Source organism: Apodemus sylvaticus, chromosome 21 (genome assembly GCF_947179515.1).
Source record: "Apodemus sylvaticus chromosome 21, mApoSyl1.1, whole genome shotgun sequence".
NCBI classification, from domain to species: domain Eukaryota; kingdom Metazoa; phylum Chordata; class Mammalia; order Rodentia; family Muridae; genus Apodemus; species Apodemus sylvaticus.
Genome location: NC_067492.1, coordinates 20691143 through 20708427, shown reverse-complemented (window position 1 = coordinate 20708427; position 17285 = coordinate 20691143). Strand labels below are relative to the sequence as shown.

The 17285-nt window shown below is 50.4% G+C and overlaps 1 protein-coding gene across 1 annotated transcript in view; it reads left to right on the top strand.

Moving 5' to 3' along the window:
- Zfhx3 (zinc finger homeobox 3) overlaps positions 1 to 16484 on the top strand; it is a 244358-nt gene extending 227874 nt beyond the window's left edge. Inside the window, 4 exon segments of the mRNA XM_052166279.1 lie at positions 1306 to 1408; positions 2500 to 4739; positions 4741 to 7999; positions 11957 to 16484. Of these exon segments, the coding sequence (XP_052022239.1) occupies positions 1306 to 1408; positions 2500 to 4739; positions 4741 to 7999; positions 11957 to 13659 (7305 nt within the window). The 3' untranslated portion in view covers positions 13660 to 16484.
- The last annotated feature ends 801 nt before the right edge of the window (positions 16485 to 17285 follow it).

Here is a 17285-nt window from a genome sequence, read left to right as displayed (position 1 = left end):
AGACAGTTTCTAATTCATCTGGAATTGTTATCGGTGCCAAATTTTCCTGCCTCGTGGCAAAGCGATTGCTGCCCACTCCCCCTTTAGTTTCCAGAATGTCACACATGTACACAATGAGACATGATCCCGTCTAGGCCCCATTTTGTCCTCCAACACCACCTATGTCTTGACCCCTCCCAGATGAGGTAGATGATCTATAGGTCCCACTGCAGACTGAGGACCTATGGGCCGTGGACACTTGTGGGGAAAGGGAGAATTGTTTGTTCCGTTAAGGATGTGGCCACTGGTGAGCTGTGCTTGCAGGTAAGCGAAGCTGTTTGTCTTTAGATGGAGAGCCCTTCTTCTTCACCCTGGCTACTGAAGGCTGCCATTGCCTCTCACGGACACACACACACACACAGAGGAGGGCCTGTGCTAGGGACGAGCTTCTGGCCACCCAGCAGGGAGGCAGAGCGGAAAGTCTGAGGATCTGACCTAAAATGTAGCTACTTAGATCTCAGGGCTAATTATGGAAATGCTCCATTAGGGGCTAACAGCCCAGTCTCAGGGTCAGGGAAGGGGGCCCCGCTGCAGAACGCTGTGCAGAATTAGCTGGCTTGCTGGGCTGCTGGGCACCTGCTCCCTCTGATGCCCTGTGCCTCATGCAAGAAAGACTGGAGACGAAACTCTGACTGGACGTGAGTTACGAAAACTGCTTGTTTGCGCTTGATAGCAGCTCGTAAAGGGTTACACGGTGTTGTTTCCTGGAAACTCTGCCAGCGTGTGCATGTCCTCGGCCTCCTTTTGTTCTCCTCGCTGCCTCTTACCCTTTCCTTCACTCCAACGCCCCTCCTCGCCTCGCCTGAATACGTCTTGAAAACAGTGCTACAATGCTCCCTGCTTCCAGATTACCACGTACTTTACTAGGTATGATTTAATTAGGGCCCTTATTATGTTTGCGGCAGCTTAAGGTGGGCCTTTCAACTTATCTACCTAATTGGTTGCCCAAGAAGTTTCACAGCCCATGACAAAACATTGTCAGTGATCAAAGTCAAAATTCTGCATAAAAGAAAAATATTAATAATAAGATTATTCTTCAAGTGTGCACTGCTAATTATGTCCAGAATGTAACCGTAGAAACACTTTTGACTGATGTGAGCTTTGTCTAATAAACATGAATCTTCACTGAGCTATGCAAAGTGACACCTCCAGCTTTTTACGCTGGCGAAGGCTAATTCTGCTTATTAAATACTTTTTAAACCTTTTGGATTTTGTGCCTGTTTCCTCCACAACTTGACTCTTGTCTCTCTGCCGCTCTTTCCTCAGGTGACCGCTCCCGAGATGGTGATGCCCAGTAGCATGTTCCTCCCCACCACCGTGCCAGACCGAGATGGGAACTCCAATTTGGAAGAGGCGGGAAAGCAACCTGGTCAGTGTCGCTAACCTTAATTCCTCCAGACTGAAACAAGATGAATTCTTGGTAAAAATTTTCACTGGGCATGAGGGCTGAGAGATTCTTTATATCCTGAGTGAATGGGACTTAGGGCCTCATTACCAAGGCCTGCGGCCTTCAGGTCTCAGGAAGTACCTTGTAGTCAGTACATCCCCATGGTGGACTTAGTCAAAGACATGGTCGCTAGAGCCTTGCCATTCAGTAAGATCCCTGAGCCGTCTCTCTTGCCCTCTGCATAGAACTCTTGGAGTCTTCTGGAAACACCTTGCTAAACATAACATCTGTAAGGACTATTGTCACAGATGTTTCTGCTGCAGTTGTGAAATGGCTCTTAGGCCTCCAACCTGGTTCTTAGCTCTCCTAAGTCTTTAACATACCCTTACAGACCTCTGAGGTCCACACTGCTGGGGCCCCAGCCTTCTTCCTGATGACACGTGTCCACACTAGAAGCAGACAGAGGACCTAGAAAGAGCCAGGGTATTTATGGCTATGATGAACTTAAAAAAAAATAAAAATAAAATAAAAAAACTAATGCAGTTTAGTAATTCATTAACTTTCCTGCTGGCAGGAACAAAGACCTGGGTTTGAGAAACAGTAATGTAAAACAAAGGGTTGGGGGAGTCATAGCAAACACAAAACTAAATGCTTTGAAGAATCCCGAAATGTTTAACTTCCTCACAACTTAGGACAGCATTAGTGCAGATGTCCCGTCTAACAGATGTGATGTGCTAGATTTTTATAACCAAAAAAGTGAGCATAAAGGGTACCATTAAGATCAGTAACCGCCAGACTACCTTTTGAGAGACTGAGACTTCAGAATTAAATACTGTTTAGGATATTGTTGGGTCTGTGATATGGCACAGGTCCGTTTTGAATTGGACCTGTGTATAGCCTTCTTCCGGTTCCTGTGCACCTCGTTTATGTGTGTATCCGCCCCGTGGAGAGACTCTGGCACATGGTTAGATGTTCTCTGCATTCATAGTACTGGGTTAAATAACGGGCTCAGGGTGCCACCCTGGAAAGGAAGCCTTCTTTATCTTTGGGCTTGACATGTCTGTTTTTTACAGAAACTTCAGAGGACCTGGGAAAGAACATCTTGCCACCTGCAAGCATAGAGCACAGTGGGGAACTCAAGCCGTCTTCTGCTGACCCCAGCTGTGTGAGAGAAGACTCAGGCTTCCTCTGCTGGAAGAAGGGGTGCAACCAGGTCTTCAAAACCTCTGCCACTCTGCAGACCCATTTCAATGAGGTGCATGCCAAGCGGCCCCAGCTGCCCGTGTCAGACCGCCACGTGTATAAGTACCGCTGTAACCAGTGCAGCCTGGCCTTCAAGACCATTGAGAAGCTGCAGCTTCACTCTCAGTACCACGTGATCAGAGCCGCCACCATGTGCTGCCTCTGTCAGCGCAGTTTCCGGACTTTCCAGGCTCTGAAAAAGCACCTCGAGACAAGTCACCTAGAGCTGAGTGAGGCTGACATCCAACAGCTCTATGGGGGGCTTCTAGCCAACGGGGACCTCTTGGCAATGGGAGACCCCACCCTGGCTGAAGACCACACCATCATTGTTGAGGAAGACAAGGAGGAAGAGAGCGACCTGGAAGATAAACAGAGCCCAACAGGCAGCGACTCTGGGTCGGTCCAGGAGGATTCAGGCTCCGAGCCAAAGCGAGCACTGCCTTTCAGGAAAGGCCCCAACTTCACGATGGAGAAGTTTCTGGATCCTTCCCGCCCTTACAAGTGTACCGTCTGCAAGGAATCCTTCACTCAAAAGAATATCCTTCTGGTACACTACAACTCTGTCTCGCACCTGCACAAGTTAAAGAGAGCCCTTCAGGAATCGGCAACCGGCCAGCCAGAGCCCACCAGCAGCCCGGACAACAAGCCGTTTAAGTGTAACACTTGCAACGTGGCCTACAGCCAGAGTTCCACGCTGGAGATCCACATGAGGTCCGTGCTGCACCAGACCAAGGCCCGGGCCGCCAAGCTGGAAGCTGCGAGTGGGAGCAGCAACGGGACTGGCAACAGCGGCGGGGTGTCCCTCAGCTCCTCTACTCCGAGCCCCGTGGGCAGCAGTGGAGCCAACAGCACCTTTCCCACTGCCAATCCAAGCGGTGTCGCCATGGCGCCGAGCGTAACCGCACTGAGCCAGGTGCCCCCCGAGAGTGTGGTGATGCCGCCCCTGGGGAATTCCATCAGTGCCAACATCGCTTCCCCTTCGGAGCCCAAGGAGGCCAACCGGAAGAAGTTAGCGGATATGATTGCATCCAGGCAGCAGCAGCAGCAAGCGCAGCAGCAGCAGCAGCAAGTGCAGCAGCAGCAGCAGCAAGCCCAGACACTCGCCCAGGCCCAGGCTCAAGTGCAGGCCCACCTTCAGCAGGAGCTGCAGCAGCAGGCTGCCCTGATCCAGTCGCAGCTGTTCAACCCCACGCTCCTTCCTCACTTTCCCATGACCACAGAGACCTTGCTTCAGCTGCAGCAGCAGCAGCACCTGCTCTTCCCCTTCTACATCCCCAGCGCAGAGTTCCAGCTCAACCCTGAGGTGAACCTGCCTGTGACCAGCGGGGCGCTGACGCTGACAGGGTCAGGCCCGGGCCTGCTGGAAGATCTGAAGGCTCAGGTCCAGATCCCGCAGCAGAGCCACCAGCAGATACTGCAGCAGCAGCAGCAGCAGCAACAGAGTCAGCTCGCCCTTTCTCAGAGCCACTCGGCCCTCCTTCAGCCAAGCCAGCACCCGGAAAAGAAAAACAAAGTGGTCATCAAAGAGAAGGAGAAGGAAAGCCAGCGAGAGAGGGAGGGGCCGGAGGGGGCAGAGGGGAACACCGGACCAAAGGAATCACTGCCAGATGCCTCGAAGGCCAAAGAGAAGAAAGAGTTGGCACCAGGGGGTGGTTCTGAGGGCTCTATGCTTCCTCCACGCATTGCTTCAGATGCCAGAGGGAACGCTACCAAGGCCTTGCTGGAGAACTTTGGCTTTGAGCTGGTCATTCAGTACAATGAGAACAAGCAGAAGGCACAGAAGAAGAACGGGAAGGCGGAGCCAGGCGGTGGCGGCGGCAGCGGAGGCGGAGGCAGCAGCGAGAGCCTGGAGAAGCTGGAGTGTGACTCGTGCGGCAAGCTCTTCTCCAACATCTTGATTCTAAAGAGCCATCAGGAGCACGTGCATCAGAACTACTTCCCCTTCAAACAGCTGGAGAGGTTTGCCAAGCAATACAGAGAGCACTACGATAAACTGTACCCACTGAGGCCCCAGACGCCGGAGCCGCCCCCACCCCCTCCTCCACCTCCCCCACCCCCGCTTCCGGCGGCACCCCCCCCAGCCAGCTTCCACGCCAGCCATCCCGGCGTCGGCTCCGCCCATCACTTCGCCCACCATCGCCCCCGCCCAGCCCTCGGTGCCTCTCACCCAGCTCTCGATGCCGATGGAGCTGCCCATCTTCTCGCCCCTGATGATGCAGACGATGCCGCTGCAGACTCTGCCAGCTCAGCTGCCCCCTCAGCTCGGCCCTGTGGAGCCGCTGCCTGCCGATCTGGCCCAGCTGTACCAGCACCAGCTCAACCCCACCCTGCTCCAGCAACAGAACAAGAGGCCTCGCACCAGGATCACGGACGACCAGCTCCGAGTGCTCAGGCAGTACTTCGACATTAACAACTCCCCCAGTGAGGAGCAGATCAAAGAGATGGCGGACAAGTCGGGCCTGCCCCAGAAAGTGATCAAGCACTGGTTCAGAAACACTCTGTTCAAGGAGAGGCAACGGAACAAAGACTCCCCGTACAACTTCAGCAACCCTCCCATCACCAGTCTGGAGGAACTCAAGATCGACTCCCGGCCCCCTTCCCCAGAACCCCAGAAGCAGGAGTACTGGGGAAGCAAGCGGTCGTCCAGAACAAGGTTTACTGACTACCAGCTCCGAGTCCTGCAGGACTTCTTTGACGCCAACGCTTACCCAAAGGACGATGAATTTGAGCAGCTTTCTAATTTACTGAACCTTCCAACCCGTGTCATAGTGGTATGGTTTCAGAACGCCCGACAAAAGGCCAGGAAGAATTATGAGAATCAGGGGGAAGGCAAAGACGGAGAGCGGCGGGAGCTCACCAACGATAGGTACATTCGGACGAGCAACTTGAATTACCAGTGCAAGAAGTGCAGCCTCGTGTTTCAGCGCATCTTTGACCTCATCAAACACCAGAAGAAGCTGTGCTACAAGGATGAGGATGAGGAGGGGCAGGACGACAGCCAAAACGAGGACTCCATGGATGCCATGGAGATCCTCACCCCTACCAGCTCCTCTTGCAGCACCCCGATGCCCTCCCAAGCTTACAGCACCCCAGCACCGTCATCGGCCAGTACTGCGCCCTCCGCGTTCTTGCAGCTCACAGCTGAGACGGATGAACTAGCCGCCTTCAACTCGAAAGCAGAGGTGAGCGACGAGAAGCCAAAGCCGGCCGACCCTCCCAGTGTACAGCCAAACCAAACCCACGAGAAGCAGGGACAGCCAAAGCCGGAGGTGCAGCAGCAAGAGCAGCCGGAGCAGAAGACAAACGCACCCCAGCCCAAGCTCCCGCAGCTGGCTGCCCCTTCCTTACCGCAGCCTCCTCCTCAAGCGCCCCCTCCGCAGTGCCCCCTCCCCCAGTCAAGCCCCAGTCCCTCTCAGCTCTCCCACCTGCCCCTCAAGCCCCTCCACACGTCAACCCCTCAACAGCTGGCAAACCTACCTCCTCAGCTAATCCCCTACCAGTGTGACCAGTGCAAGCTGGCGTTCCCATCCTTCGAGCACTGGCAGGAGCACCAGCAGCTTCACTTCCTGAGCGCCCAGAACCAGTTCATCCACCCCCAGTTTTTGGACAGGTCGTTAGATATGCCTTTCATGCTGTTTGATCCCAGTAACCCACTCCTGGCCAGCCAGCTGCTCTCGGGCGCCATCCCTCAGATCCCAGCGAGCTCAGCCACTTCCCCTTCAACGCCCACCTCCACGATGAACACGCTTAAGAGGAAGCTGGAGGAAAAGGCCAGTGCCAGCCCTGGTGAGAACGACAGCGGGACGGGCGGAGAAGAGCCCCAGCGAGACAAGCGTCTGAGGACGACCATTACCCCAGAGCAGCTGGAAATTCTCTACCAGAAGTATCTGCTGGACTCCAACCCGACTCGAAAGATGTTGGATCACATCGCGCACGAGGTGGGCTTGAAGAAGCGCGTGGTGCAGGTGTGGTTTCAGAACACCCGCGCTCGGGAAAGGAAAGGACAGTTCCGGGCCGTGGGCCCCGCTCAGGCCCACAGGAGATGCCCTTTTTGCAGAGCACTCTTCAAGGCTAAGACAGCCCTCGAGGCTCATATCCGGTCACGGCACTGGCACGAAGCCAAGAGAGCCGGCTACAACCTGACTCTGTCGGCCATGCTCTTAGACTGTGACGGGGGACTCCAGATGAAGGGAGACATTTTTGACGGAACTAGCTTTTCCCACCTACCCCCGAGCAGTAGCGATGGTCAGGGTGTGCCCCTCTCGCCTGTGAGCAAGACCATGGAGCTGTCCCCCAGAACTCTTCTCAGCCCTTCCTCCATCAAGGTGGAGGGGATCGAAGACTTTGAAAGCCCCTCCATGTCCTCAGTTAACCTGAACTTTGACCAAACTAAGCTGGACAACGATGACTGCTCCTCGGTCAACACGGCAATCACAGACACCACAACGGGGGACGAGGGCAACGCCGACAACGACAGCGCGACAGGAATAGCGACCGAAACCAAATCTTCTGCACCGAACGAGGGGTTGACCAAAGCGGCCATGATGGCGATGTCCGAGTATGAAGACCGGTTGTCCTCTGGTCTGGTCAGCCCAGCCCCGAGCTTTTATAGCAAGGAATATGACAACGAAGGTACAGTGGACTACAGCGAAACCTCAAGCCTCGCAGACCCCTGCTCCCCGAGCCCCGGGGCAAGCGGGTCCGCGGGTAAATCTGGTGACAACGGGGACCGGCCTGGGCAGAAACGTTTTCGCACTCAGATGACCAACCTGCAGCTGAAGGTCCTCAAGTCGTGCTTTAATGACTACAGGACACCCACCATGCTCGAGTGTGAGGTCTTAGGCAATGACATTGGACTGCCAAAGAGAGTTGTTCAGGTCTGGTTCCAGAATGCGCGGGCAAAAGAGAAGAAGTCCAAGTTGAGCATGGCCAAGCATTTTGGTATCAACCAAACGAGCTACGAGGGACCCAAAACAGAGTGCACTTTGTGTGGCATCAAGTACAGCGCCAGGCTGTCTGTACGTGACCATATCTTTTCCCAACAGCATATCTCCAAAGTTAAGGACACCATTGGAAGCCAGCTGGATAAGGAGAAAGAATATTTTGACCCAGCCACTGTCCGTCAGTTGATGGCTCAGCAGGAGCTGGACCGGATAAAGAAGGCTAATGAGGTCCTTGGACTGGCAGCTCAACAGCAAGGGATGTTCGACAACGCCCCTCTTCAGGCTCTCAACCTTCCTACCACGTATCCAGCGCTCCAGGGCATTCCTCCCGTGTTGCTCCCCGGCCTCAACAGCCCCTCTTTGCCAGGCTTTACCCCATCCAACACAGGTGGGTCCTGTCCCAGGTGACGGCTTTCAGAGTTGAGTAGACGCTCAGCTTTCCAGTGTGGTTAACCAACACTCTTTAGGGCGGTGGGCAGGCAGCAAGCTAGCCTCTTTGGTCACCTAAAAAAGCAACGAGATTGCAGTTCCCCTGCAGCCCTGTATCCCTCGTGCCAGTACATACCCGGATTCCTTGGACTCCTGCTGTGCAGGGGTAGAAGTGCCCTCTTCCGAGTATGTCCTGAAATCACTTTCACGGTGTCTGTTATTAAGAATTACCTGACCTATGAATTTCCAGGGATTGTGAAACCTCATGGCCACGTGATCCCACCTGTCTAGTCCTTACAAATGGAAGACAATGGGATTTTCCAGCTGAGTCTGTAATGGACCCTGTAGCGGCTGGCTGGCCAGCTGGCGGGAATTGAAATCAACTCTTTGCCCTCGCCCCTGCACTTCCGCCCACCTTTTTGAGAGCAGGAAGCCACTCTTGAGCTGTTAGGTGCTCTGGCGGCTTCCTTCATGGGTTCTCTTTTAGTCAGAACAGTGATGGTTTCCACAGAGAATCTGTTTGAATTCACTGACAGGGAATCTTGTACTGCGTAGTATAGCTTTTAGTTTGGACGTGAACACATCACCTCTTTCAGACAAGTGACCAACGCGCACTCTGGGGATCCCCAGCCACCCGTCTGTTCTCCCTTTCCACCCTGGTGCATCTGGAGTCACGCACACTTGCTGCTTGGATGGTCTCTTTTAAAGCTAGAGACTCTTGCAGTTCTCCCGACAGACATTCCTTGCCTCTCACTGTCTTCACCCATCTTCTCTGGGTGTCCTCTTCAAATCGGACCTTCTCTAGCATCCTCTAAGGGTTAGGCACACACTAGCAAGTCCCCTCAACAAAGCTCTGTGCTGACTAGCAATCACTAACCCTTCACAGTGTAGCCATGTCTCTCCTAAGCCTAACCCTCCAGGGCTTGAAGCTTCTGTTGCCTCCCAGAGTGATCCTAGTTAAATTACCATAGTGATCTGTGGTGGTGTTCAACAGAATAGAAGCTATTGCATTCCCACTCTCGGTTTCCTACCAAAGGGACAAGCAAAGAAAGCACTGAGGTAAAGGCTTTTGCATAAGTATGTGGTACAGACCGAAGCCAGCAAAACAAACCGCGGAAAGTGGTCAGACATCCGAATTATCCTTGCAGCCCAGGACAAGGGCAGGAAGTGCCCAGCATATAATGATATGAAAATATGAGGTTCGGGACCAGCAAGATGGCTCATTGGGTAAAAAGCACTTGCCATACAAACCTGATGACCTGATTTTGATCCCCCAGAACCCACATAAAAACGCCAGCGCACTGGCAAACACCTATAATCCCACCTATAATCTAGACAAGAAGTTGAAGCAGGAGATTGACCTAGAAGCTTTTGGGACAGCTAAACCTGGGTGTAGCTGGACAGACCTAAGAGAGAGACCCTGCCTCAACAGTGCAGAAGGCGAGAACTGATTCTCAAAAGATGTCCTTTGGCCTTCAGATACCCACTGTAGCACATTACCCACACATACACACAAATAATAATAAAATTGTGAAAAATAGAATCAGAGTGTCTGATGTATCCCCTCAGAGAAACCTGAGGCCCAGAGAGGTTAAGATCACTCAGCAAGCTAGAGTAGGAGCCTGAGCTCTTCCATAACACCCAACATGAGCCAGTCAGTCAGCAAGTATATGTGCTACCCAGGTTCTGACCACTTAGAGTGGACTAGGTTTAGAAAGCTGGGCTCTTTGTCATCAGGACAGCCAGATGTGTCCCAGTTACCAAGCACCTCATCTACTGCAGCTTGTGGAATCACCGGATCAGGAATGGGAGGGGAGGAACCTATGTTTATGAAGCAGTTACTATACGCCAGGCCCGAAGCTAAGCTCTTTCCACATGGCCGGTTCATGCCTGCAGTCTTGTACTATAGAAGGCTGAGGTTCTAAGAAGTCTCCCAGGGAACCAAAGGTCACACGTCTGTATGTCAGCCGTAACCCACACAGGGTCAGTCTGACTCCACAGTAACTGAGTTTCAGGAGGGGATGAAGAACCTGGACTAGTTCTGATCTTACAGATCAGAAAGCCAACGTCACAGCAACAACGTGAGGGTGTATTGAGCTGCCCTGTTGAGTTAGGCCAGTGCAGAGCTTGGTAAAATGGGGGGGCGGGGGGGGCATATATTCACTAGTGTTCCTTAGCGCAGAATCTCTCAGTCATCCATCAGATGAACACACATAGTTTCAGTCTAAGGCCTTCTGACCCGAATCTTTCTCTAGAAAGCATGAAACCATGGGCCAAGCCACGGGCGTTCCTCCTGGACTGGTCCACTGCCTCCGGCACAGAGAAAGTCAGGCCCTAAACTCAAAAGCTTGTAATTCCAACTCTGCCTCATGTATGCCAGTTTCGCCAACGAGTCTTTGAACTTTCCTCAGTAGCTAGTCACATCTTCTTAGTCCCTAGTATGCAGGAAGCAAAGAGGATGTGTTGCCTTCAGTGGCTCTCCTGGGACTGGCAACTTGCAGTGGCCAGGTTCTTTGCTTTCTTTAATGTGGAGGTTTTGATACATTGTATCGTTCAAGCCCTGTAGTCTTCATCCAACTCTAGGCATCACCCCACCTCCACCCCATGAGGACAGTGTCATGCTGGGCAGCCTCTACTTCACCTTGCTAGGAGAAGATGCAGAAGTGTTCCACGTTCATTGTCTGCATTCTGTTCATTGTCTTCTATTATCCAGTGAGCTCTGCTCCCCCCCCCTCCGCCCCCCACATACGCACCTGACTATGACATCCCGAGCTTGGTGTTCCAGCCATCTGCGGCAATACTGGCTTAGTTCGAAGTTTCCATTGCTGTGAAAAGACACCATGACCAAGGCAACTCTTTGAAGGGACAACATTTAATTGGGGCTGGCCTACAGGTTCAGGGGTTCAGTCCATTATCATCAAGGCAGGAAGCTTGGCAGCATCCAGGCAGACATGGTGCTGGAGCAGGAGCCAAGAGTTCTACATCTTGATCCAAATGCAGTCAGAAGACTGACATCTTCAGGCAGCTAGAAAGAAGATCTCAAAGCCCACCCCCATAGTGATGTACTTCCTCCAATAAGGCCACTCCTTCTAATGGTACCACTCCCTGGGCCAAGCATATTCAAACCACCAGGAATACTCCGTCCCATGAGTCTGGGACTTAGTCCTTGTGAGACACAGCTGTGAAGATGAGAAACTCTTGGGCCCTGGGGTAGATGAACATTTTGCTTGTAGTGATAGATTAGGGCTGAGCAAGGTAGATAGGACTATACTTTGCATGGTTTCGGTACTACAGCTCATGGTCACCAGGAAACAAAATTAGAGTAGCGGCTAGGATAGGCTCTGATACCCTGGGATCTGAGGGCATCGTCACCCGAGTGATTCCACAGGCTGCATTGTGTGTTGTTTACACAGAGGCGAGAGGGGGTGGTAGTCTTACTCCTACACATCAGCTGACCCAAGGCATGGGAGCAGTTTTCCCTGAGTTGTTCTCTTTCTTCCCAGATTCTTCCTTTACCTTCTCATTCATCTTCTCTCCGCCCTATTGAAGCCTGTTCTCCTGTGGCCCACACATGTTTCGTAGCACTTGATCACGGCTTTGGCTTTTGTGAGTCCCAGTTGCTAGAAGCTCATCTGTGCAGGGCAAAAAGAATGGTATAGAGAAAGTGTTGATACTGGGCAGGGAGATGCTGCAAAGTTTTCTAAATGGAGATGAATAGAAGCTGACCCAGGTCTGTGTCTTGGCCATCTAACCCTGAGCATAGCAGGGGGCGTCTGTTGTCCACGCTGGCTTTGAGAGGATCCCTCGGGTTTAAATATCTGTGACCATGCGAATAGCATGGGTGCAACACCTTGAGTTTGTGATCCACCCACCCCTAGACTGACCTGTGATTTCTTTCTGTCTCCATTCCTTTTAGCTTTAACGTCTCCTAAACCGAACCTGATGGGTCTGCCCAGCACAACGGTACCTTCCCCTGGCCTCCCCACATCTGGATTACCAAATAAACCGTCCTCAGCCTCGCTGAGTTCCCCGACCCCAGCACAAGCCACCATGACAATGGCCCCTCAGCAACCCCCACAACCCCAGCAGCCGCAGCCACAGGTGCAGCAGCCGCCTCCACCGCCAGCCGCCCAGCAGATCCCCACGCCACAGCTTCCTCCGCAACAACAACGGAAGGACAAAGATGGTGAGAAAGGAAAGGAGAAGGAAAAGGCACACAAAGGGAAAGGGGAACCCCTAACTGTCCCCAAGAAGGAGAAAGGAGAGGCCCCTACAGCGGCTACAGCTACCATCTCAGCCCCACTGCCCGCCATGGAGTACGCGGTGGACCCCGCTCAGCTGCAGGCCCTGCAGGCGGCCTTGACTTCAGACCCCACAGCACTGCTCACGAGCCAGTTCCTTCCTTACTTCGTACCGGGCTTTTCTCCTTATTATGCCCCCCAGATCCCTGGCGCCCTGCAGAGTGGGTACCTGCAGCCGATGTATGGCATGGAAGGCCTGTTCCCCTACAGCCCTGCCCTGTCGCAGGCCCTGATGGGGTTGTCTCCAGGCTCACTACTGCAGCAGTACCAGCAATACCAGCAAAGTCTGCAGGAGGCGATTCAGCAGCAGCAGCAACAGCAACAGCAGCAGCAGCAGCAGCAGCGGCAACTACAGCAGCAGCAGCAACAACAACAACAACAAAAAGTGCAGCAGCAGCAGCAGCAGCCCAAAGCAAGCCAAACCCCAGTCCCCCAGGGGCCTACTTCCCCAGACAAAGACCCTGCCAAAGAATCCCCCAAACCAGAAGAGCAGAAAAACGTCCCCCGTGAGGTGTCCCCCCTCCTGCCGAAACCCCCCGAAGAGCCAGAAGCAGAAAGCAAAAGTGCAAGTGCGGACTCCCTCTGTGACCCCTTCATTGTTCCAAAGGTGCAGTACAAGTTGGTCTGCCGCAAGTGCCAGGCGGGCTTCGGCGACGAGGAGGCGGCAAGGAGCCACCTGAAGTCCCTCTGCTTCTTCGGCCAGTCTGTGGTGAACCTGCAAGAGATGGTGCTTCATGTCCCCACCGGCAGCGGTGGCGGCGGCGGTGGCGGTGGCGGCGGTGGTGGCTCATACCACTGCCTGGCGTGCGAGAGCGCGCTCTGCGGGGAGGAAGCGCTGAGTCAGCATCTCGAGTCGGCCTTGCACAAACACAGAACAATCACGAGAGCAGCAAGAAACGCCAAAGAGCACCCTAGTTTATTACCTCACTCTGCCTGCTTCCCCGATCCTAGCACCGCATCTACCTCGCAGTCTGCCGCTCACTCAAACGACAGCCCCCCTCCCCCGTCGGCCGCCCCGCCCTCGTCCGCTTCCCCCCACGCCTCCAGGAAGTCTTGGCCGCCAGTGGGCTCCCGGGCTTCGGCCGCGAAGCCCCCTTCTTTCCCTCCTCTCTCCTCATCTTCAACGGTTACCTCAAGTTCATGCAGCACCTCAGGGGTTCAGCCCTCGATGCCAACAGACGACTATTCGGAGGAGTCTGACACGGATCTCAGCCAAAAGTCCGACGGACCGGCGAGCCCGGTGGAGGGTCCCAAAGACCCCAGCTGCCCCAAGGACAGTGGTCTGACCAGTGTAGGAACGGACACCTTCAGATTGTAAGCTTTGAAGATGAACAATTACAAATGAATTTAAATAAAAAAAAAAGATTAATAACAAACCAATTTCAAAACTAGACTAACTGCAATTCCAAAGCTTCTAACCAAAAAAAAACAAAAACAAAAACACAAAAAAACAAAAACAAAAAAAAGGAAAAAAAAAAGAAAAAGCGTGGGTTGTTTTCCCATATACCTATCTATGCCGGTGATTTTACATTCTTGTCTTTTTTTTTCTTTTAATATTAAAAAAAAAAAAAAACACAAACCCTAACCCTGTTAAATTGTGTCCTTTTAAAGGTACTATTGGTCTGGGAAATTGAAGTCCGCAGGGCCTGCCTATCGTTGTCGGAGCTTACACCCCTTGTATATTTCCCCTTTGGAGAACTGCCCCACCGTGATAGCACAGAGGAGCCCGGCATGCACTGTATGGGAAAGCACTCCACCTTGTTACAGTTTTAAATTTCTTGCTATCTTAGCATTCAGATACCAATGGCTTGCTAAAAGAAAAAGAAATGTAATGTCTTTTTATTCTCAGGTCAATCGGTCACACTTCGTTCTGTTTTCAGAATCATTGTTTTATGGTTGTTTTTTTTTCTTTCTTTCTTTTGTTCCAGAAAAAAAAATTTTTGTTTTGTTTTGTTTTGTTAATTTAAAAAAAAAATGGGCAGAAAGTATTCAAGAGAAACAATGTGAACTGCTTTAGCTTTCTGGGGATTTTTAAGAATAGCTTTTCTGCTGAAGCCAATTTCAAGGGGAAAAGTTAAGCACTCCCACTTTCAGAAGAAGAAAAAAACCCACACACAAAGAGTGTTGAGGACTTGTAGCTTAAAAAAAAAAAAAGAGACAAGTTTTAAAAACTGACTTTCTGTATTTATGGTAGGTATGACCATTTTTGGTGTTGAGTAGATTGCTTCATTGGAAATGACCTGAAGCAGTATGGTAGACTTAAACCCCTTTGTGCATTTAGCTTTTGTGTGGTCCAGCGACAGCTCCTCATTTGACGTCGTCTTGTTCATCCCTAGTGGCTAGATTGCTTCACCCCCGCTTCTCCTCTCGGCTTCGTCTCTCTCTCCCCCAACTCCATCCTCTCACGGCTCCCTTTATTTCTTGGAGGGTGGCTGCAGAATTATTTTATAAACCTAAAGAATGGATTTCAGAGGATTCTAGGAATCATCAGGATTCTCACAGATTATTTTTGTTGGGGAGTTGAGACTTTTGAAAGACATTTAATTCTAGGTACCTGTGTCTGGTAGCCCTGAGCATTTATTTTTTAATTTTTCCTTCCTTCCTTCCTTCCTTCCTTCCTTCCTTCCTTCCTTCCTTCTCTCTCTCTCTCTCTCTCTCTCTCTCTCTCTCTCTCTCTCCTTCTATGGACACTTCAAGTATTTTTTTCTTGAACTAAAACATTTGTTTCAGTTTGTTTAATTGGGGCTGTGTGCTTTTTCTTTCTGAGACGTTCGTTTTTTGGCCATTAATTTGGTTGTTTGTGTTTGTGTCTTTACTTTCCTCTCTCAGAAAAAAAAAAGAAATTTCATGCTTTAAAAAAAAAAATCCAAAGACACACCCTTTCACTGCTGATGCAGAAAAAAAGGGAAAGGGTTCTAGTTACTTGAGAATTTGTTTCTGATTTAAACAAACAAGACTTAGTTTAATAAAAGAAAGAGAAACACAAAACAGTTCCCGGGTTGTTAAGTGCTTCTTCTGCAAGCAGAGAGGCAATTGTTAATGACGATTCCAGATACCAAAAGACACATTTTTTTTTTTAACTTCAAAGTTTTGTCCTTCTGTTAGGCAGTCTGAGCGGCGTATTCCAGAGTGCAGCCAACACGACAGATAGCAATGTATGGAGAGCGGAAGAGAAGCTCACGTGAGAGGCACGTGTGTTTGTTAATGTGCATAGTCCTGTGACAACACCAGTCAACACACACCCCTTGTCATCTTAAAAACAGTCTGAACTTTGAAAGGAAAACTTCGTGCTGCTAAAACACAAGTTTTGAAGACAAATAGATGCTTTTGCTGCCTCACTTTCATAGCCAAACACCAACAGACACAATCTCCCTTGCCCCCAAAGTGTGAAGCCCTCCCCCCTCCCTCTCTTCCTTATGTTTCAAAGGGAACTTTGAAGACTGTGAATCCAGGTTCCGTCGGCCACCTTCTGGGCTTCTTCCCCAGTGCTGAAGCCATTCATCAACTTTGCAAAAGACTGGAGCATTCCAAGATCTGAAATTTTTCATTTTTCTTTCTTTCTTTTTTCTTTTTCTTTTTTTTTTCCAGCCGGGACTATTTTTATGAATTTGTTTTTAGTTAGAATAGATCCTGAACTGTTGTACATATTTCTAACTAGGCTGATGCACAGTGCAAATTCCTTTTTAATTTTTTAAAAGTAGAAATACTAAAAGAATACCATCTTAACTATTCATATCAGTATCCAGTTGTAGCATAAGGTGTCAAAAACAAGTACACAAAACACTTACTGTTTTAAATACCTATTTCCTTTTAACAAGAATTCTTGTATTTCTCCCTGTGTTTTGAGATGAACACTTTTAAATTTTAAAGTTGTACAGTTTTTTTTGTTTTCCATTATTTTATCTTGTTTGTAACTCTATGAAATATATATATATATATTTTTTGCCATTTAACTGTTGTACGTTACTGTGTCTGTATCTATAGAAGAAAAAAAATGTTTGTTTTTGGTTCTCTGTGTGATACCAATTAACAATTTAACACTAGCTTTACCTGTCAAATTCTGCTAGGTCTTCTCTGAAAACTGTTGTTTAAAAATGATATTGCTTGGTAATAGTGCAATTTCTACCCTCCCCACCCCCAACCTCAAGTTTCTTTGTAACTCTGTCAGCCCTTCCCCAATGGTTTTGTTTGTTCTATTTTGAGCTACAATCATTCTCCCTCTTTGAGACGGTGACTGTCAGTGTTTCACTGTGCCATGCCTTGACCTGTGAGTGTGTTTTGCAACAATAAGGTAAGGTTGGGTAGAACGGCTTCTGTCCATCAGTATTTCTCAGAGGAGATGTGACGCTGTCCCAACCCGGAAGTGGGTTAATTAACGCACTCTTCTAACACCGCACTACTCACCTGGAAGTGGGTTAATGATCGTGTTGCTCTGCAGCCGCACCACCCACCCGCATGTTCATGGAAGAAGAAATTCTCAGCACTAACCCAGAAATAGCGAAGCAGTCAGTGATGGTGAAAACCGGAAGGCAGACAAGTGGCCATGATGTGTAGCCGTTTACAAGGCAGACCATTACGACAGTGCTCAGTTGTTCAGACGGATCTCACTCGGGGAGTTTACTCCTGTCTGCTGTTGGAGTGAGTCGTTGAGTGGTAGACCATCTCAACTCACTTTGAAAATTAGTTCTTAACTTCTATTGGCACTTCTTTATTTTATTTTTTTTTAAGTTATTGGATGAATTTCGCCCCCTTAGTTCCTTCATGACGTGGCTTGGTGCTAGACACTATTTGGCACATGGCACCAAGAGACCTGTCAGAATTGGAGTTACTTCATGCATCCTTTATCCCTGCCCTAAAGAAACTTAAGGAACACACACACACACTCTTAATGCATCTAGGAAGGGTTTTTTTTTTTTGTTTGTTTGTTTTTTGTTTGTTTTTTTT